The sequence below is a fragment of the Neomonachus schauinslandi genome, chromosome 1, assembly GCF_002201575.2.
Source record: "Neomonachus schauinslandi chromosome 1, ASM220157v2, whole genome shotgun sequence".
Classification (NCBI taxonomy): domain Eukaryota; kingdom Metazoa; phylum Chordata; class Mammalia; order Carnivora; family Phocidae; genus Neomonachus; species Neomonachus schauinslandi.
The window spans coordinates 197049342-197072051 of record NC_058403.1 but is presented as its reverse complement, the minus strand read 5'-3'; the positions used below and the strand labels follow the sequence as shown (position 1 = coordinate 197072051).

The 22710-nt window shown below is 39.0% G+C and overlaps 1 protein-coding gene across 1 annotated transcript in view; it reads left to right on the top strand.

Moving 5' to 3' along the window:
* ARIH2 (ariadne RBR E3 ubiquitin protein ligase 2) overlaps window positions 1-22710 on the top strand; it is a 49962-nt gene that overhangs the window by 5277 nt on the left and 21975 nt on the right. Inside the window, exon 3 of the mRNA XM_021686929.2 lies at window positions 591-934. Within this exon, the coding sequence (XP_021542604.1) occupies window positions 686-934 (249 nt within the window). The 5' untranslated portion in view covers window positions 591-685. The remainder of the gene's footprint in view (window positions 1-590; window positions 935-22710) is intronic.

Genomic DNA, 22710 nt, shown 5'->3' with positions numbered 1-22710 from the left:
TAACTTTGCAGACTAGAGGAGGACGTTGAAGAGCTTTGTGTCTTTCATTTTCTTTACTAACCATGCACCTGTTTTCCAGATATCTGAGAGTTATGTCTGTGAAACAGTGGTATTCTTTTCCTAGACATTATAGTAGAAAGGAATTGTGTCATTTGTGTACCGTCTGTGTCACTTCCCAGTGGGGCATAATTAGCAAAGAGATTTTAAATTTTGGTAGCTCAACCTTTAGGTTGCTTCCCTTGTGGGCCTCCAGCTGTGGGGATGTGCCTCTTTCTTAAGGACTCCTGCAGGAAGGATAAATCCTTGGGAATTTGACCCTTTGACATGGAGTAGATGGCCTTCCTGACTCTTTCATGCCAGGCCCTTCATGTGCAGTTACCATTATTAGCTGCTTCTGCTTGTCAAGGAATGAGTTTTCCTTAGATAAGCCTGGTCAGGGAGATGATGGTGTTTCCAATATGAGACCAGAGTTGGAATAGGCCATAATGGGGATAGGACCAGGCTATACCATTTTGATTCTTCAGTGGTTACTGTTATAACTTCTCATAGTGAAAGTAAGTAACACTTATTTTTTTCTTTTCCTTCCTTAGAAGACAAAAAACACTAATGCATTTGAGAAAGTGGTAAAGTTTGGGGGGAGGGAAAAAAACTGCTTTCCTGATCTGCAACTTGGCTGGATGCTAAGATGTCTGTGGACATGAATAGCCAGGGGTCTGACAGCAATGAAGAGGACTATGACCCAAATTGTGAGGAGGAAGAAGAGGATGAGGACCCTGGGGACATAGAGGACTATTACGTGGGAGTAGCCAGCGATGTGGAGCAGCAGGGGGCCGACGCCTTTGATCCTGAGGAGTACCAGTTCACCTGTTTGACCTACAAGGAGTCCGAGGGTGCCCTCAATGAGCACATGACCAGCTTAGCCTCTGTCCTAAAGGTGAGCAGTGTTGTCAATTCCAAGTGTAATTCCCCCAATTAAATCTAAATACAAGCTGTTGCTAACTGATGTCTCCTCCAGACTGATTGAATGAATGGCGCTGTAGTGAAACTAAATTTAGGTATGCGTTGGATTAGTTGGACATTTGATGCTTTACTTTGTTTTCTAAAATATGCATATTTAAGGCTCTCAAATTCCCAAGTTACTAAGAATTGGGAAGGATGGGGTGGATTCAGGATAGACTGGAAATACATAGAAGCAGAATTATGTAGATTAACACTGGTTTCAGAAAGTGAGTCTTATAAAACTTTATGAGGTAAGATAAGATTAGCCTCAGAATCACCATCCTCCATATAACCATGTGTGAATTTCTGGCAAATGTCTTGAGAGGTACCCAGAATGTGCCCTGAATAATCAGTGCCTTTGGGCTAATTGAACTCCATTGTTTCATATACTAATGTCTAATGTTGAAAGAGATTTTAGCTTGTATTTCCTTGATTTTGGGGGTGTTATATGGAAACTTTAAAGAGTTAGTTATTCCAGCAAGAATCTTATTTTTAACACAAAATTAGTATGCTTTTCAATCTTGCACCTCAGGCGGGTTATTGTCCTTACCATGTACGTTTTGTGCTATGTAATATTAGACTAGTACATAGTCCACTCACATAAAACACTATGTACTATGAATATTTTTATGGTCATTTAGACAATTTCCCAGCATGTTTCTTTCTCCTCTAATGTTGGCCATTATGTGAAAGTGGGGACATTTCTCTTATTTCATTGCCCTTCCTTCAGGAACTGTTATATGGATCTTGTTATCTGCTTAAATTGAAGGTCAAGGGCACATTGGCATGATTTCAACCAAGTAATTTTCTTGTTGGTATTTAAATGGAAGTAACTAAGGTATGCCGTGTGTGATTTCTCTAAAAGCTACTTTATCTACTAGTTTAGGGATTTTTTTTTTCCCCAGGTGGTCAGCGAAGGCTCACTAATACCTTTGATTTGGATATTCAGGGCTTTATTAGCAACTAGTGGGAAGTTGAAATCTACAGCTATTTTGTGACTCGCTCCTGGGAGGGTTGCAGACTTCCTCTCTTGGGGTCAGAAAACTGTGAAGAATGGAGACCCCATTGGAACCTCTGGATTTGGGATTTCTACCCCATAGCTGTAGCAAAGCTGCTGGGACCTCTGTTTCCAGAGGACATTTCCCTGGTGGAAAAGGCATCAGATCTCTTCCTCACAATGCACACACCTCTCTATCTGGTCAACTAGTTTCTTTTGCTTTAACCATTTTGTCAGGTTATACACAGTGTTGGTATTTAAAATTAGAAAAGGTATCATCAGGTGTGGCTACATGCTGGACAGTTTCAGTTGACTAAGTTCATCAGATGTTCTCATCTGTGCATAAGAATTCTGTTCCATCTGTGCTGACTTTCCTACCCTGCTGGAGACAGCTGAGGGGCCCAGACACCTATCCTCATTTTTTTTAATTGTGGTAAAATACATGTAACATAAAATTTACCCATTTTACATTTTTCCTTGCTGTTAAGCTGATACAGGGTCAGCCCTCTGGAAAGTCTTCTCCCCATTTTAGAAAGCCCTCCCTTTCCTTCCTCACCTTTTATACCTTGAGGGCTCCTTCAGAGTCTAGCTTGTACTTTTCCTGAGTGAGCCTTCTTGAGACCCCTACAGCACAGTGGTTGTACCCTCCTTTGTTCTCGGTGCCTGAACATTACAACTCATGTATATTAGAGTACATACTGCAGTCTTTGGACCGCTTTATGTTGTTTTACCTTTCCATGTATTTTTGCCTGATCTCTCCAACTAGATTGTCACTTCATGGAGGGCAGAAACTGCTTTATACCTTTTCTCCCCCATCATTCCTGTCACAATGTTTCATCCATAGTAGGTGTTGAATAGTTTCTTGGATACTGTGAATTTTGTCAGCTGTTGATGACAATAGCTGATGCTGCTGTGAACTAGATTCCCTAGTCCATCTACTGTACATCCTTCTCTGCTATTAGGAAAAGGCATTGTTCTGACCCTCAAGATCATGAAAGGAAGGAGCAAAACGAACTTGGTATAGAGAGGAAGAAATAAAAAGAGATGGAAGAAAGTTGAAACACTAGGAAAGGGTTAAAGAGAAAATGGGGCAAAGGGGAAAATAGTCCATGAAAATTTAGATCACGGTAGAAGATAGATTTTTCCCCCCTCCCTAGACCTCGCTGAGAAGCATGCTAATAACCATTTTCTTTCTGGGGCAGGGCAGCAAGGGTCGTGGCTCTTTTGGTGGCTTGGCTGCACATAAAGGGACTCAGTGGTGTTTTAAGTAGTTTGGGAATTTGACCAAAGAGGCTAGGCAAAAACAGCTTGGTTAAGGGTAAAGGAGAGGGAATCACGTACGATCTTCCTTTTTCAGGCTGGCTAAAAACTTAACATTTTTATTTTTGTAATTAATATTTTATGAGATGAGAGGGAATAGTTTACGTGCTGCATTTACAGAACGGTGTTTATTGGTGCTTTGGCTATTCTAGCTCCCCTGTTGCATGTGTATCTGAGAGTGGAGATCAGTGGTGATCATGGTGCTGTTTGTACAACTCTGTGACATATCAAGATACTTAATTCTTTCATATGATTTAGGTGCTATGTGGCTGGTAGAAAATATGACATGTATATGGTTTAAAATTATAGCCATATGAACAGTTGTTTATGAATGAAAGCTAAGTTTGAGGACTGGCTTGACTTTTTCACTGATACTCGTCTGTTTTACTTGTTTTGTTTGTGTGTTGGCAGTTACCTATGGATAAGCCATTGTCTAGCATAAAATTAAGCCTTTTGTTGCCTTTTGAGATTTGATGTCTCTTAAATATTAAAATTCCAGTTGTCTGGGACACTGGGTTTTTGGTTTAGTGAGGGCCCCTGGTGTCAGGGTAACTTCCTGTATGTGTTGTAAGACAAGTCCATGAGTAAGATCATTAATTGAGAAAGGAAAGTGCCCAGGAAATCAGATTAAGGGCTAAGGATAGACAACAGAGAAAATGCTTATCTGTTATTGGGGGAAACTACTGGTGTTCAAATAATGGCAAAACAGAAGCATTGTTTTTAGAATGAGCTGTCATCTTACACAGATAGGATACAGTTGACCCTTGCACAATGATGGGGATTAGGGGTGCCAACCCCCACACTGCCAAAAATATGCATATAACTTTTGACTCCCCCAGAACTTAATACTAGTAGTTTACTGTTGACTGGAAGCCTTACCAATAACAGTCAACACATACTCTGTATGTTACATGTATTACATACCAGATTCTTACAATAAAGTAAGCTAGTGAAAAGAAAATGTTAAGAAAGTCATAAGGAAAAGCCATTTACAGTACAGTATTGTAAAAAAAATTGTGTGTAAGTGGCTCTGTACGGTTCAAACCCATGTTGTTCAAGTGTCAACTATAGTCATTAGAGATTGGATGATTGCCAGGTTATTATATTGTAGGAGGGGGAAAATCTCTGGCAAATATTTGTCATGATTGTGTATGTCTTTAGGTCTTAAAGAAAGTCTTCAAGGAAAACAAAGCTAACTTTTTAAAACCCTGTATTTTCATATGAAACTCACACAAAGACTATTTGATTGTTACAGATGAGAGAGGCCTTTTCTTTGAACAGACATTTTTATTGCAAAATATGTAGTAGTTAGTCCAGAGGAATTTTGTCATTCAGTGAATCCTGTTAGTGCTATTCTGTGAAACTCCTGAGGCATTTGCAATCAAGCTGCCCAGATATTCCAGGCTGGCTTTCATTGGTGATGGGCCAGAGGAGTCTCCCGCATGCTACTCTTCGAGCAGCATGCTAGGGGTGTGGGCGGGAGAGGAGGAATGTGGTTCAGGGCCCCACCCAAACACATAAGAAAGGAGAAGAAATAGTCCATTTTGGGCTAGATCTAGTCTAATGGAGCCATAGTGAGCTCTCGGAGCTTTGTGTTGCAGGAGATCCTTCAAGGTGGAGTAAAAGGGCAGTGCAGGTAACACGAGTCAAGTCCAAGCCCCACGGGTTAATAAGCATGGGGGTGGGAAAGTTACCTTCTGAGCTAAAGCAGGAGACTAAGAAGTATAGGTTAAAGGGAGTAAAATGTGGAGGATTGTGAATGAAACCTGGGGTGTCTTTGCTATTGGATTTTTTAAACTTCTTCATTGCTGAACTGTGGCTGTTCACTTCTTAAGCCTTGTGTTCCCCCAGATAGGATTGGAGAAATAAGCTGGCTATAATGAGTGTTTCTAGTTCTTGCTTTATGAATTGCTGTATTAACTACAGTAGAGCTGGGAAAGAATACTTTATTCTGCCACCCTCTTGCTTGAATTTATTTTAAAATCTAGTATTTGATATTCAGCAAAATGTGGCTGGAAAATGTTTTGTGATTCTTTTTCTGTGGATCATTTTTCCCCTTTGTGGATGAATCATAATTAGTTTTCAGGGCTTCTGACTCCAAGTGCAGAAGTCTTTATAGTTTCGTGTTCAAAACAATCTATTTCTATGCATTTGGTACTGGTAACATGAGCAATTGATGTTCTTCACAAAATACCTTGTATTTAGTCTTAAGTGGTACCAAGTTTTTGTATAATATCTGGAAAAGACTTTAATTTTACGTATTACGTCAACTTTTTTGTATCCTGATATAGCAGGATTTTAGACCATTTCATTTTTATTTATGTATTTGTTAATGGTAATTGTTGTTTTTTTATTACTGTTAAGGGGAAAGTATCCTCAAGCTGGGCCTGGTAACACTGAGTGTTTATGTGCTGAGAAGCCATCTCATTTCTATTTTTATGACCTGATGTCAGGTTTCTTTGCTTGCCTGTATCTCAATAGAATCTAAATTAAATTCCTGTGTTTCAGATAGTTGGTTGTTAGTGGGTGTGTTGACATACTTCATGATGCCTTTAGTCTGGAAATCTAATGTGCATTTTACTGATGTACAAATTTATTTTTAAAAGGGAGATGAGAAATGTCCAGAGTGACGTTGAGAATTGCCTAAGTACAACTAGTGCTAACAGTTGTCCCTATCTTGCCAGTTTAGAAAGGTTATTGTCATCATTGACTTTGTGTGCTCACTGTGCACCTGGCAGTACACACATCATGTTTACCGCCTTCCAGAAAAGAAGCTTTCAATCAGATTCAAGGCCAGCTTTTATTCTAGTCTTTTTCTTGCGCTTGCACGCTATCACAGGAACCATGGGTAATCAAGGGGTGTTCTTATTTTATTTTATGATTTATTTATTTTAGAGAGCACACAGGCAGGGGGAAGGGCAGAGGGAGAGAATCCCAGGCACACTCCCTGCCGAGCCCTACAACAAGGGGCTCAACCCCAGGACCCCGAGATCATGACGGGAGCTGAAATCAAGAGTCAGCCACGGGGTGCCTGGTTGGCTCAGTCGGTTAAGTGTCTGCCTTCAGCTTGAGTCATGATCCCAGGGTCCTGGGATAGAGCCCTGCGGTGGGCTCCCTACTCAGTGGGGAGTCTGCTTCTCCCTCTCCCTCTGCTTCCCCAACCCCCTCATGCTCTCTCTCTCAAACAAATAAATAAAATCTTAAAAAAAAAAAAAAACAAAAAACCGCTCAGCTGAGTGAGCCACCCAGGCGCCCCCTTAAGGGGTGCTTTTAATCCTACATTTGTATTCTAATCCTTAACTTACTTATATTTAACTTTTTATTGTTGAGATGTTACTACAGTATTTAAAGAAGAAATATCCTTCATAATTCCTTAACCTAAAATAAAAGTTTTCTTCCTTGCTTATAATCCTTCAGGTCTTACCTATATTCGTATATAATATTACTGTGCTTCAATTCATTCATTCAACCAATGTTTATTAAGCAGTTACTATGTGCCAGGCACTGAAAAAATAGCATCGAACAACATAGATAGGTCCCTGCCCTGGTTGACGTTACATTCTGGTAATTGTTATGTACATGTATTTTTATATTCTGCTTTTTTCTTATATACAGGCATGCCTCAGAGATATTGCAAGTTTGGTTCCAGACCACTGCAATAAAGTAAATACCACAAAAAAGCAAATCATATGAATTTTTTTGTTTCCCAGTGCAAATAAAAGTTATATTTACACTATACTGTAGTCTGTTAAGTGTGCAATAGCATTGTGTCTATAAAACAATGTAAATATCTTAATAAAAAAATACCTTATTGCTTAAAAAGTGCTAACCATCATCTGAGCTTTTAGCAAGTTGTAATCACTGATCACAGATCACCATAGCGAATATAATAATAATGAAAAAATTTGAAATATTTCAAGAGTTACCAAAATGTGACACAGAGACATGAAGTAAGCAAATGCTATTAGAAAAATGGTACTGATAGAATAACTTGATGCAGGGTTGCCACAGACCTTCAATTTATAAAAAAATACAATATCTGCAAAATACAATGAAATGAGGTATGCCTGTATTTTAAATATTTCCCCCTTTTTTTTATTTCATCCTCATAAATTACTTTAAATGGCTAAATATCACATCATCATATTGAGCCATAATTTGCTCAGACTTTCCCTATTGGGCATTTAGGTAAGTACTTATGTGTTACATTTCTTGGGGACTGGTTATGTTGCTGTGAACACTTTCACGAATGTGGCCTTTGTGTCTATTGGGCTTTGGCCAGAGCCTGAGCTAGTGGTCAGATGGTTGGGCTCCATTCCCTTTTTTGCCATTTAATATAATGTGACCTTGGGCAACTTCCTCAGCATCTCTAAGCTTCAGTTTTCTCATGTGTAAAATAATGATAAAAATACCTCCTTCACTGCATTAAATGAGATAATGCATGTAAAGTGCCTGGCACATGAATGTTCAAACAAATGGTCATGGTGGAGGCAGGGCAAGTGCAGAACAATGGGATTGTTACTTTCACATATTTGTTGTGGTTCCTTAGAATTCTTAGGATTGTGCATTTTTGGTTATAGGCTAAAAGCCACATTGAGGAAGGTTCTGGGTGACATATTGCTGATGATGTCTCTGAGTGTGCATGTAGTAGATGGATCATGTACTTTGGATTTTTTTTTGTCTTCAGAGCCTCTGGTTCCCTTCTCCTGGGGCCCACTGATAAGAAAAGTAAAAATAACACAAAATGAATTTTGAATTGGGACCAGGAAAGGGATGCAGGGGAATATAGCTTGTCTGTTATTCCTACATTTTTGGTTGACTGCAGTGTTTGGTCTTGGGCCTGCATTAATAGCACTACTTAATGAAGTGCTTAGTTGCTTTTGGGGTTCTTATTGGGGCATCTCCTTACTTTTCTTTAACTTGTGCTCTGTCCCTGTCTCCCCTGTTCTTGGTGTTTTGTTTTGTTTTTTGTTTTTTACTTTGCCTTTGCCCTTACTGCTCTAGGAAAAAATTGACAGATTAGATTTCTCTGCCCAAAAAAGGGAAGAGTTATAGGAAAGATTTGAGAAAGGTATAGAGATACAGGAAGCTTCTTATCTTGCTCTTCCTAAAATGTGTCTACCCTGTGGCTTGATTACTCAAATTGACATGAATTGTCAGAATTTGAAGCTTATGTTGTGTTCCCTTTTCTTTGAACTGTCATGAACCTTTATACACATGAAATGGTTTTACTGTGAAAACCACAAGTTATCAACCATAAATGGAGAAAAATACCGGGAGAGTAAGCAAAAGGTTGGTTTAGAGATTTTAACAGAACAGAGCTGTTCTTATAATCATGAACAGAGTGGTCTCCGTCTGGGAAATTTGCTCTTTGACTAGCGATTTTTTTCTTGGCCAGTACATGCTCTACTCATTCTCATTTCTTTTATCCCTTACTTTAGGCTCTCATTTTCCAGAGATAGCTTTGCCTCCTTTTACAAGAAATAACTCCAATGCCATTAAACTTAGCTTCCTGGATTCTCTGTCTTAATTGGTGATACCACCATCCACCAAGCTGGAAGCTGAGGATTTACCCTTGACTTCCTTCTCCCGCGAAGCCCTCCCTGTTCCCCAGGCAGAGTTGGACACTCCTGTCTCTGTACTGCTCTGTGCATGTTTCTTGCTGTGTATTTATGCTAATTGGAAACTGTTGTTTGTAAGCCAGGGCTTAAACTCTTTGAGAGTTGCTTTTTGTTGATTTGTCTAAGCCAAGTCAATAAATGCAAAAGTTGAGAATTTAATCCCAAACCTCTACTTCTGTATGTTCCCATTTGTAAATAGAAGACACACTTATCAAAGGACTTCCATGAAGCCGGCTGAATTCTAAGCAGAGACAGTATATACCTGGTAGATGTATGGTTCCCAGCTTGGGGTGTATCTCAGAATTAGTGTTGTCAATTCTGATACAGAAGCCTGAACTTCATGCAGACATAATAAAAACAAAATCTTCAGAGGCGAGGCAAGGTATTATACATTATATTCGTGTGGAGAATTCATGTGGAAGTACAAAAAAAATTGTGAAACAATTCAGGTTATCGAAGCAAGGAAGAAAGAGTGCGTTCTTTCTTTGGCTGCCGAAATGATGTGTCCAACATTCAGAGTGTACTCGTTTCATAACTGGAGTGGGAGTAGGATAAAGACACCCAACTATACTGACAAGTTGGATAGGTTTCTTGTATTTTTTTTCCTGTAATATTTTTGATGTCTAAATGTAACTTCCTGTGTCATCGATTATCAAGATAAAAGTGGGTTCTTAGGACCATGCTGATAATGAGTAGCTGTAAAAATGACTAATAATATCTGCAATCATAAATACAATGTGAATGTTTTAAAAGTTTTGAATTTTATGACATAGAACACTTCATTTTTTTATTTTTTATTTTTTGCTAGAGTGTTAACATTGGCTTCTGCTACAAGATGGTTGGTTGTCCTTACATACCTTTGTCCCCCCTCCATTTGTTTTTGTTTGTTTGGTATTCAAATGTCTGTAGCAGTTTTATTTGCAATAGCCAAAAACTGGAAACAACCCAAATATCCACAAACAGATGAATGAACAAATAATGGCGTGCCCATAGAACAATATACTTCTCAGCAGTATAAAAAGTGAATGGCTTATATAAGCGTCATTGGTAAATCCCAAAAAAGTATGCTGCATGAGGGAACTCAGGGGGAGAAAAGAGTAAATATTTTATGATTTGAATCATATGAAATTCTAGAAAATGCAAACCCATTGTGAAGGAAAGTAAATCAGTGGTTGTCTGGAGAGTTGGAGAGGGCAGGGAGAGAGATGATGATGAAGAGCATGAGGTAAATTTAGGGGTGGTTTTCTATTTTGAAATATCATGAAAATGAAAGTAAAGGCATATTCATGTTATAAACTCATAATACAACAAAGAGAATAAGTAGAGGGGGTGGCTTGTGGGGACCTTGCACATAGGAGCCAGTTTGTCCAGCAGATCTTCGAAGAGACTGAGCTCTGATTTGACTGACAAAGGCTGGATGGAAGAGATAAGTGAGCTGCAAATGAGAGGGTTAATTAAAGATTTCTATGTAAAGTAGTTAACCCTGCTCCCACTTGGTTTCTAGACAAAATAGTCTCCTTATTTTTAAGAAATAGGATAACCTGAGAAGAAATAAGGCCCTTAGAGAGTGTGAGATTGGGCTGACCTCATTGGTCACTTTGGGGGCTCTTGAGTCTTACGTATATGCTGCCTCTAATTAAGCACCCTAAAGAAAAGCCTGTCAGTTGACAGGTTCTGTCCATGTACACAGAGTTAGGATTCATTTTCCTGACACCTGCTCCCCTTTTAAAATTGTAACATTCATATAAAATTAACCATTTTAAAGTTGAAATTCAGTGGCATTTAGTACATTCACAGTGTGGAACCGTAATCTCCATCTAGTTCCAGAACATTTTCATTACCCAAAAGGAAACCTGGTACCCATTAAACAGTTATTTCTCACTCCCCCCCAGCCCTGGGCAACCACTGATCTGCTTTTTTGTCTCTATGGATTTACTTATTCTATATATGTCATATAAATGGAATCATGCAATATATGACCTTTTGTGTCTGGTTGCTTTCACTTAGCATGATGTTTTTGAGGTTCATCCAAGTTATAGCATGCATCACTACTTCATTCCCTTTTTTGGTGACCCTTTGTTTTTTTAACCAAGAATCACCAGACATTTGAGGAAAACATGCAAAATGGAAGAGAAATAGGAAAATTGATCTGAGCTGAAACAGACCAGTAGATGATTTTGCTTGTTTTTAAAAGCATACTATTTAGTATTCTCCTAGATATTCAAGAAGATATGGCATCCATGAAACAATCGGAGATGCCATCTGGAAGAAACTGTCAAAATAAAAAAGCTCATAGAGATGAATTATGCGTTTGTCAAGTTAAAAAATATTCTGTAGATAGATCAGAAGATAAAAAGAGAAAATCTCAATATAAAGCCAAAATACAGGCAAAAATTGATGTGGAAAAAAGAGACATAGAGGATCAATTTAGAGATCCATCATCTACCAGAATTTCTGGGAAGTGAGAACAAAAAATTGAAAGGAGGGAAATATTTAAAAGTATAAGAAGAAGAAAATTTCCAGGATCTAAAGAAAGGAGCATTCTTCATATTGAAAGGTTCTACCCAATGCCCAGAAGAAGAAAGAAAGACGCAGTGCTAGAATTTCAGAAAAACAAGAATAGACGGAAAACCCTAAAAGTTTCTGTATACACTGGGTCTTCTAAAAGAAATGGGAATCAGTTTGTCATCCACAACAGTGACAACCAGAAGGCAGTGGAGCAGCAGTCTTCCAAGTCCTGAGGGAGAATGATTTTGAACCTAGAATTTGTCATAGCAGAATACACTTGTTTTCAGATGTGCAAGGACTCCCAAAATTTTCTTTCCTTATACCTTTACTGAAGCAGTTAACTTGGCAGATGAAAATAAAAAATGAGGAAAATACTCAAGAAATGGCTGAACTAACCTAGTAGTCCAATAAAAAGTCTCATGTTACCTGTACAGTAGGAACTCTGTTTTACCCTGGAAAGTAGCCAGCCCAAATTTGAACACAGATTTGATGGGATCCAAGAAAAATTCATTTGGGAACGGGAATGGATAGATTCCAAGCAACAGGTAAAATGAAGAAGCTGGAAGATAGTTGGAATACAGTGAAGAAACCATAGAACTTTTTACAAGGGGCAAGGGAATTAGAATTCCTGTGCAAAGCAGAAGAACTATATGCAAAAAGTTGTAAGCAAATATAAATCAAACACATAAGTGGCACAAGTATAAGTAATTGGTGGCTACTAAATAGAGATAACGTATTTGTGCCTAATGTATAAAGAATATCCTTTGAATGGCCCAAGGATAGTGGCTTTGGAAGCACAAGGAAGAAAATGGAATTCTGGTCCTGTAAATATTTTAAAGTTACAAAGGTAACTGATAGAAGGAACTGAAAATAGTAATTTAAATATAAAAAGGTTGGGCCTTGGAAGGGGGTGGTAGGGAGTGGTATAAGTAAACTAAATCTGCTATAGAATTATGGGCATGCTCAGTGAGGTTGGTGACAACCAGAACTGTAGAGATTTCTCCTGGATAGGAAGACTGGGAGGCTGGGGAGGGACGGGGTGGCAGGTATTGTTCCTTTTCATTGAAGTGCTTTTTATAAACCATTTGATTTTCTTTGTTATTGGTAATTGGGGTAGGTTAAGAACTCATTGATTCCTAATAAACAAGTGTTTCCTGAGTGTCTTCCGTTATTTTAACTTTTAGATAGATGCTGAGAGCTGGGGAAAAAAAATAGTTTGACCTCTACCATAAAATAATTTTAAGATCTCTTTGCCTTTAGTTTCTGCCACCTCCTTTTTTAGAATGGTGAGAGAGGAGATCTAAATAAATCTTTTTCTCCTTCTATTTCATATTTTCTGATATATCCACTAAAAGTGCCACTTTGATTATCTTGGTCTGTTGAAAAACTTAACGTAACTTCTTCAGACTCCAGCCTGAACTGAACTGCTTCCTGTTGCCCATTTCTCTAACCCATGTGTTTGAATTTTGTCTCCTCAAACCTCCTGTAAGCATCTCTGCCCTTCAGAACCCTCTGCAAACTCTCAGAAAACCTCTTGTCCTTCCTTTTTTTATTTTTTATTTTTTTAAACCTTCCTCGGATTAGCTGTATCTGGCCTCTTCCTGCATCCCCTAGAGGCCTGAAAGATCTTGGTGCCTGTCTGGGTTCTGGAGGAGAATGTGGGTATGCCGTGACAGAGGATAGTGTTAGCATGTAGGACCTAGTCCTGGTGCTGGCATTGTGCCAAGTGCTCGCTTATGGCAGAAAAGGAAATTGTTTCAAATCTCTGTCCTCAAGGAGCTTCCATTTCTGATGGAGTTTTATATAAACAGAAAGGTTATAAAAATAGCGTTATATGTTTTAAGCATAGCTACCTAAGGCCAACAATCAGTAGTTCTGCTTTGAAATATGTTCTTGGAGTCTGTGGCTTTATCAGTAAGATATGCTAGCCTCTGAGGTGTCCTCTAGAGAAGAGTGGGAACATGAATGATACTGCCAAGATAGTGTTTGGTATTCTCTCTTATATGCCTCCTTACAGTAGCAGTAGCTACAAGAGGCAGAGCATTATTTGAAATCATTTTTGGACAAGATGGGCTTGTGGCTGCATGAACATGGTAGGAGATTTGGCTTTTAATCCTACAATGTGCAGTTCATTGGATGACAGCTCCTGTCTGCATTTCTTTTGGTTTGGTTACTGGATATGACCTTGGTTCTTAAAAATGGTGGTCATCCTGCTTTATGGCACCCCCTGGAAAACTCTTAGAATTCTAGTAGGGGCTTAACCAGCCTTTTGTACTAAGTACTTTCCAGAGGTTTTTCATTAAAATGCACACCCTAAAATATAGGCTGGGATTTACTCCATGATACTGTAGCAGGTGATGGATGGATGAGGTACAGATAGAGTGGACCTGGCCATGAGTTGATGTTGGAGCTGGGTGATGGGTACATGGTTTTCATCATACTCTTCACTTTTGTAGATGTTTGGAATTTTTCATAATAAAGTACCCTCGTGGTCAGAGATGGATGACTCATATTTTTGCTTTATTGTATTTCCATAAATAACTTATTTAGTGAGGTCTTTGGGTTTCTTGGTATTTATTTTAATGATCAAAGACAGACTGAGTTAAGGTTAGACAAGAGAAATCTTCAAATTTAGCCAGATTTTTAAAAGCATGAATAGCATGGGTGCCTTGATTACAAGTCAGCCCACCCTCCATGGAGACCTATAAAGAAAAAGTGAAAGGAAGCAAAGTTATGATCAGGAGCCAGAGAGCTGGCCTTCTAGAAGCTGAGAATATGTAGGTGTGAAGTATGGGAGAAGTGAAGGCCCACCACTTAAATTAGACCGTAGGGGTGAGCCTTGCCTAAAGTCAGAGGCCTGCTGGGACCCCACTATCACCACCACTGTTGCTGATTTTGTCCCATTCTAGGGTGATGTTCACCTATTCCTTTGTCTCTCTGGTTTGACCTTGTTTCTTCCTCTTATGCCTTTTAGTACTTTTTCGCCTCACCCCCCTACCCTCCAAGACCTGAATTCATCCATCTTGATCTCCTTAGGCTAGCTTTCCTATATCAATCATGTCCCTTTCTACCCCAGACCCAGAAGCTCACCCACAATTCACTCCTTTCCTTCATCTCTGCTGTTTAGTGAATTACCACTAGCGTTTGTTAACAAATGTGATTGGACCACGAAGTGGCTTAACACAGGCTGAGGCATGGAGACCCATTCGTGTAGCCTTAAAAATTTTCAGGCAGTTGGCAAGTAAGAATTCTAAATAAAAATTGAAACTACCACCTGTATTTTTTCAGGCCGTTGATGCTCACTGCCATCAGCTGCATCCTCCCTATGGCACTGGTAAGTGTGGGAAGGGCTGGTGACAGTTTTGGTGGGCTGCTGGATTTCTTTTTTCTGGGGGAAAGATCTATTTGCAAGCCATGTTATTAACTTGTCCCCGAGGGCTGGACAGCTTTGAACCAGCTATAGGAGACTAAAAAGAGGAAGAAGCAACTGACCATGCCCATGGGTTTCCTTGGGGAACTGTTGTGAAGAGCAGAGGCTATTCACTATGTGCCTTGATCCTTACATAAAATTAGCACGTTCTGTGCATTATTTTGAATAATAATACTATTCAAGTGCTCTGGGATGTCAAATAATAACTGTTAAATTTCCTGAAACTCTTAAAACATTTTTTCCAAAAATGGATATTGGCTGTGTGTTAGAAAGGGGTCCAAAATGTTGTATGTACTTATCATTTCCTTCAGTAGCAAGGTTTATCTCGCTCTGGTATTTTAAGTTCTTTGTGGTCAGGAGATCAAGAAGTGTTTGTTCCAATGATTAATATAAAATTCTGATAGAGAATTAGAAAGAAATTTGTGGCTCTCATTTACTAACAAACTTGAGGTGGACTTGGGGGGACCTGTGATTTTAAAAAATTGTTTTTACCACATTCTGCTTTCTGCTTAGGGACCTAATGGAGAAAATATACACAGTAAAGTTGAAATAGGGTGGGACAGCAAGTCACAGAATTGCTGAAGTATAAGTCAGTAACCAAATTGCTGCTGGAATTACCTTATCTAAGGTCTTGAAATCCTGCTGCTGTCTCCTTGTAGTGAGTGGGTTGGAGGCCATGCAGATTCAGAAGTTTTATCTCATCAAGGTGGTCTCCACTTTAAGTGACAGTTGGATGTTTACACTATTTCATTTCTCTAGTCTCTGAAGCCCTTAGAATATGGAAGGAAGTGCCTCCAGAATATCTAATGAAATGCAGAGGTGGACTTTTATACTGTTAACCAGTGAAGAGCTCCTTGCTGGTGACAGTGGCTAAAACATTCATGTACACTTTATTACATCTCTGTGAGAAAAATCTTAACATCATTGGCCCATATTCTAGATTTCCCACTGGTCCCCACTTCCCATCCCCCAAGCCCTACTTATGAAGTAGGGATAGAATTGTATGCACACTTACTACACTGTTTATAAGAAATCGAAAGAACTTGACTCCCCAGCAGCTGTCTACTCCTTTAGGTATCTGTGCACAAGTGGTAACTACTGAACATGTTTTGATGGCTTGTATCAGGGAAATAACCATAAGCATCTGTCCCAAACATAGATTGTAGAAAATGACAGAAGATTTTTGCCTGCAACCTTGGGGAAATACTGAAGACCAGCAGCAAAGTCCTTTCCGACATGCATGTAGCTAAGGTGTTCCTGAAATAAAGAACTGGAAACCACTCGAGAGTGTTGGGATTATAAATGCAACGGCAAAACAAAGCCAGACTGGATTGGCAATGCAGAACAGTGTTCAGGGTAAATGACAACAGAGGGTGATCCCACAGTTTTTTCAAGCTGGAAGGCAAGCTCCCCAGAGGCTCCTGACCCATTGTTGGTCAGGTTTGATGGTATAGAGAAAGAGGAGAAAAAGGCAGGGAAGATCGGCTGCTCTTGGCTTCTGCTCTTACCACATTTTTTACTCTGGACCACCAGAGACTTGAGGGCATCCTTCAGTCTTTGATGAACTTTATACCACTATTTGTCCTCTCTTCCCCACCTTGATCAGTCACATTCCCTTCCCCAGCTCCCAGGAAAAATAAGAGAGGAGTTTTTTACCTTTGGGGCTTCTGTTCACACTGACCAAGGCTTAAGCACAACTGTGATGCCTCAAAGACAGGCCTGAGAGCTGTGCTTTGTGGAATGGCAACATTTAAGGAGTAGAACATCCATGGGAACACTAAGAAGGCTTGATCTGGGAGGTTGAAAGAGAGCCACAGAGTGTTATAAAGTTACTGCATTATAGACCTGTGTGGAAGTTATATCTGCTTATGCTGAAATTCACATTGTATGATCAATTAACCTTTGGTCAAAACTATGTTAAAACTCTGAAGGGGAATTTTTTATTTTGAGGAGTAAATAAAGGTCAAAGTGATTATTTGATATAGTAGCATAAAGGTTAGCCTTTTGTTTATTGTGACATTTGTTCATGCAAGTTACTACAATTGTGTTAGAAGTACCTCCTGACTTCTATTATGAAAAATTAAAACAGAAGTTTAAGGAATTGTACTGTACAGTGGACATCCATACACCTACTGTCAAGATTATACATTTGCTAACCTTTGGCTACATTTGCTTTATGTATCTAGGCATCAACCAATTTTATTTTTATACAGATTTGTTGAAATATTATTTACATGACATTAAATTCACCCATTTTAAAGTGTATGTTAAATGAATTTTAGTAAGTTTATGCAGCTATGTAACCATCACCACAATCTGAGTATTAGAACATTTTCATCATCTGGAAAGTTCCCTTGTGTTCGTTAGTCCCCAGTCACAGCCCCAGGCAACTAGGAATCATCTTTTTTTCCATATGGTTTTACCTTTTCTAGAAACTTCATATAAATGGAATTGTGCAATATGTAGTCTTTTGTGTCTGGCTTTTTTCACTGAGCACAATGTTTTTGAGGTTCGTCCATGTCGTATTACATGTCAGTAGTGCTTTCCTTTTTATTGCTGAATGATTTTCCATTGTATGGATATATTACATTTTGTTTATCCATTCATTCATCAGTTGATGGACATTGGGTTGTTTCCAGTTTGGGCTATTATGAAATATGCTGCCATGACCATTCATGTCCAGGGCTTTAAATGGACGTATGTTTTCATTTCTCTTGGATAGATATCTAGGAGTGGGATTGCTAGGTTGTATGGTAAGTGTGTGTTTAATGTTTTAAGAAACTGCCAAACTGTTTTCCAAGGTGAATGCGATTTTAGATTCCTGCCAGCATTATATAAGGGTTCCGGTTTCTCCACGTCTTTGCTGGCACTTGGTATTGATAGTCTTTTGGATTATATTCATTCTAGTGAGTATGAAGTGGTATCTTGCGGTTTTAATTTGCATTTCCCTTATGACTGATGATGTTGAGGATCTTTTCTTTTGCATATTTATTGTTCATACCTTTTTCAGGTGAAGGGTTCAAATCTTTTGCCCATTTTTAAAAATTGGGTTATTTGTCCTATTGAGTTGCATGAGTTCTTTATAGATTCTGAATTAAGTCCTTTGTCAGATACATGATTTGTAATTATTTTCTCCTAGTCTGTGGCTTGTCTCTTCCATTTTCTTAATAATGTCTTTGAAGACTAAAAGTTTAATGAAGTCCAGTTTATCAGTTTTTTCTTTTAAGGGTAGTGCTTTCATTGTATCTAAGAAATCTTTGCCTAAGCAGGGTTGCAGAGATATTCTTCTAGAAGTCTTAATGGTTTTTAGTTTTACATTTAAATCTGTGAACTATTTTGAGTTAATTTTTGCGTGTTATGAAGTGTCTAAGTTCTGTGGTTTGTTTTTGTATAATGATGTTCGGTTATTCAAGAGCCATTTGTTGAACGTTTCCTCAACTGAATTCCTTGGCACCTCTGTATAAAATTAACCGTAAATGTCTGAGTTTACTTCTGGATTTTATTGTTTCATTGATCTCTGTTTCTAAGCCCCTACGTACTTTGCTGTCTTGATTACTGTAGCTTCATAGTAAGTTTTGAAGTCAGATGGTGTAAGTCCTCCAACTTTGCTCTTTCAAGATTGCTCTGGATATTCTGGGTCTTTTACCTTCCACAGATTTTAGGATCAACTTTTAATTTGTGCCCTCTGCCCCCCCAAAAAAACCCTGCTTTGATTTTGATTAATTTTGATTGCTGTGTTCGGTCTGGAGCTATGTTGTTCAGTCTGGTGGCTATGACCCTGTGTAGCCGTTGGGCATTTGAAATGTGGCCAGTTTGAATTGGTATATGCTATAATTCTAAAATATGTAGTGTACTTTGAAGACTTATATGAAAAAAAGGATATGAAATAAAATAGTTCATGAATAACTTTGTGGATTACATGTTAAAATAATATAGGTGTATGTATTAGTCTAAATAAAATATATCATTAAAACACATTTCACCTGTTTTAAATTTTAGTTTTCATTTGTTTGCCGCTGTATAGAAATACTTTTGGTTTTGTATATTGACTTTGTATTTTGTTATCTTACTAAATTCATTTACTAGTAGTTTGTATATTTGTTTAGGATTTTCTGAGTAAACAGTCATTTTATCTAGGAATAGAGACAAATTTGCTTCTTCTTTTTCCAATCTTTTAGTAATGTATTTTATGTCTTTCCCCCCCCCCTTTGCCTTACTAACTGCCCTGGCTAGGACCTCCTATATAATAATGTTAAATGGTGAGGGTGGTCATCTGTACCATTTTACTGATAATAGCATTCACTGTTTCATCATTGAATATAATGCTTTTCATAGATGCCCTGCATCAGATTCAGGCAGTTCACTTTTTGTCCTCATTTGCTGAGAATTTTTATCTTGAATGAATATTGAATTTTGTCAAATGGGTTTTCTGTGATGGAAATGATCATTTTTTCCACCTTTATTTTGTTAATTCAGTGAATTACAATAGGAGCTTTCAAATGTTAAATCATCTTTCCATTCCTGGGATAAACGTCACTTCATACTATATTGTCCTTTTTCTATATTGCTGGATTTAATTTGCTAAAATATTTGGATTTGTGTCTATGTTCATAAAGGATACTGATCTGTAATTTTCTTTTTGTTACATTTTTGTCAGATTTTTGTATCTGAATTATGTTAGTCTCATAAAATTAATTTGGAAAAAGTATTACTTTCTTGAGTTTCTGAAAGTGTTTAAGATTAGTGTTGATAAAGTTCACCAGTAAAAAGTTGTGGGCATGGAATGTTGTGAGGAAATTTTTTATTATGAATTCCATGTCTTTAATAGATAGTTATTCAGTTTATTTTTTCCATTTTGTGTCAGTTTTGCTAAGTAGTGTTCAAGGAACTTGTCAGTTTCACCTAAGATACCAGATTTATTAAAATTAGATTATTTATAACATTCCCTTATCTTTCCTTTTAGTACCTGTTAGGTTTTTAGGGATAGTCCCTTTTTCACCCCGGTTATTAGTAATTTGTATTCCCTTTTTTTCTTAAATGTTCTAGCTAAAGTTTTTATCAACTTTGTTGATCTTCTTAAAGAATCAACTTACAGACTTTATTTTTCAATATTATTTGGATTTATTTATTTCTGTTTGGTTCTTTTTAATTTTTTCCTTCACTTGCTTTGAGTTTAGTCGTCTTTTTCTAGGGTTTTTGTTTTGTTTTGTTTTTAATTTATTTGACAGAGAGAGGGAACACAAGCAGGGGAGTGGGAGAGGGAGAAGCAGGCTTCCCGCCGAGCAGAGAGCCTGATGTGGGGCTCGATCCCAGGACTCTGGGACCATGACCTGAGCCGAAGGCAGATGCTTAACAACTGAGCCACCCAGGCGCCCCTAGTTTTTTTTTTTTTTTTTTAAAGATTTATTTATTTATATGAGAGAGTGAGAGGGAGCGCGTGCGTGCAAGCGCACTCTCACACCTGCAGAGGGACGGTTAATGGGGCGGCAGAAGGAGAGAATCCTCAAGCAGACTCCTTGCTGAGTGCAGAACCCAACATGTGGCTTGATCCCGAGATCATGACCTGAGCTGAAACCAAGAGTCGGATGCTTAACCCCCGGAACCACCCAGGCGCCCCCCCCCCCCCTATTTTTTAAAGATTTATTTATATGGTCTTTTTCTAGTTTCTTAGGGGGACTTGATGTCATTGATTTTTAGATTTTTTTCCTAGGATAAACATTTACAGTTGTAAATTTCCCATGGCATCATGTTAGCATCTCACCAAGTGTTTTTTGTTTTTTTTTTTAAGATTTTATTTATTTATTCATGAGAGACACAGAGAGAGAGAGAGAGAAGCAGAGGGAGAAGCAGGCTTCCCGCTAAGCAGGGAGCCCAATGCGGGACTCGATCCCAGGACCCTGGGATCATGACCTGAGCCGAAGGCAGATGCTTAACCATCTGAGCCACCCAGGCGCCCTCACCAAGTTTTATTCTGTGGTATTTTCATTATCATTCAGCTCAAAACATTTTCTAATTTCTTTTGTGATTTCTTCTGTGACACACAGGTTCTACAGAAGTATATTCTTTAATTTCCAAGTATATGCTACAAAAAGGGGCATCCTTGGTAGAGAATAGTTAGTAAGGTGTGTGGGGGTGCTAGAATCACTTGGTCTGTTGCTGGACTCCAGGGCATAGTGGTCCTGATGACTCTTTTACTAAGAGCTTAAGGTTTGTCTCCTCAGTACTGGAAACCAGTGATGGGTTTTAAGCAGGGTGGGAACTGATCCCGGCAAGATGTGAGAGCTCTGTAAGAGCTGTTTAGTATTATTACTTTTACATCAGGGTTTCAGGAACGTAATCCTGAGGGATATGGAGTGGAGGGGTTCAGACAATAGTACTGATAGGTTGTTAATTTCTTGATCAAAACTGTCCAGCAAGGGCTCATCTTGATTCTGCTATAAAAGATTCTGTTCTCCACAATTGAAAACATACAGAAGAATGGAAGACTCTCCCCAGTTGTGAACTATCAGCTCTAATAGATTTAGAATGGATTGCTGAGCTCTGAGCATTAAACAGTAATGGTGTGAATACTCAGGGAATTCTTTCTTGAGAGAGTTCAGCTGTTTGCACTCTGAGAAAGACAGATTCATCTCCAAGGTTTGTCCTGGCCCTCTTGTGGAAGATGGCTTAAATGTTGGTGCCCCTGCACCCCCTCCCACATCCTTTTCTGCCCCTAAATCACTGTTTTTGCTTTCTCTGAGATACTGCTGGGACATGCGTGCACAGTCAAGTTCTCTCTTGGTTTGTTTTTGTTTTTTTTAAGATTTTATTTGGGATGCCTTGGTGGCTTAGTTGATTAAGCATCTGCCTTCAGCTCAGGTCATGATCCCAGAATCCCGGGATGGAGTCCCACATCGGGCTCCCTGCTCAGCGGGGAGCCTGCTTCTCCCTCTGTCTCCCGCTCCCCCTGCTTGTGCTTGCTCTCTCTCACTCTCTCTCTCTCTCTGACAAATAAAATCTTTAAAAAAAAAAAAGATTTATTTTTGCGAGAGAGAGAGAGAGCGAGAGCTTGTGCATGTGATAGCACGAGTAGGGGGAGGGGGTGGGGCAGAGAGAGAAGTAGACTCCCACTGAGCAGGGAGCCCGATGCAGGACTCAATCCCAGAACCCTGGGATCTTGACCCAAGGCGAACGCAAGATGCTCAACCGACTGAGCCACCCAGGCGTCCCCAGTTCTCTCTTGTGACCCCAAATCAAGGATGAGGTGGCCTCCCTGCTGGGACTACTACTTTTTTTTTTAATTAATTTTTTTAAAAGATTTTATTTGTCAGAGAGAGCACGAGCAGGGGGAGGAGCAGAGGAAGTGGGAGAAGCAGGCTCCCCACTGAGCAAGGAGCCCGATTGGGACTCGATCCCAGGACCCTTAGATCATGACCTGTGCTGAAGGCAGACATTTAACCAACTGAGCCACCCAAGCGTCCCATGGGACTACTTTTTTAGCATAAATTCTTCTAGGTACTCTTCCTCTACCCCTGTGCTCTTTTTGCCGGAGAACCTTTTGGAACCTCACTTCCCTATAGATTCCCTGGTGTCCATTATAGGTCAAGGCACAGTCACACTGCATTTTGTTTAAATTAATAGTCTCTGAGTTCCTTTAGGTTTATAATGGATTACTGAGGGAAACTCCCTGGTTTTCTATGATATACTGTTGACATAATATGGGCCATTTTCACACCTCCATCTGTGATGTGGAGATCACAGTAGCACTTCCTGCAGAAGGCTGGTGGGAGGTGCATATAGCTGACACATGTGTGCCTCTTATCTTGTATATATTGCTGTATTCTTGGCTGTCGGCA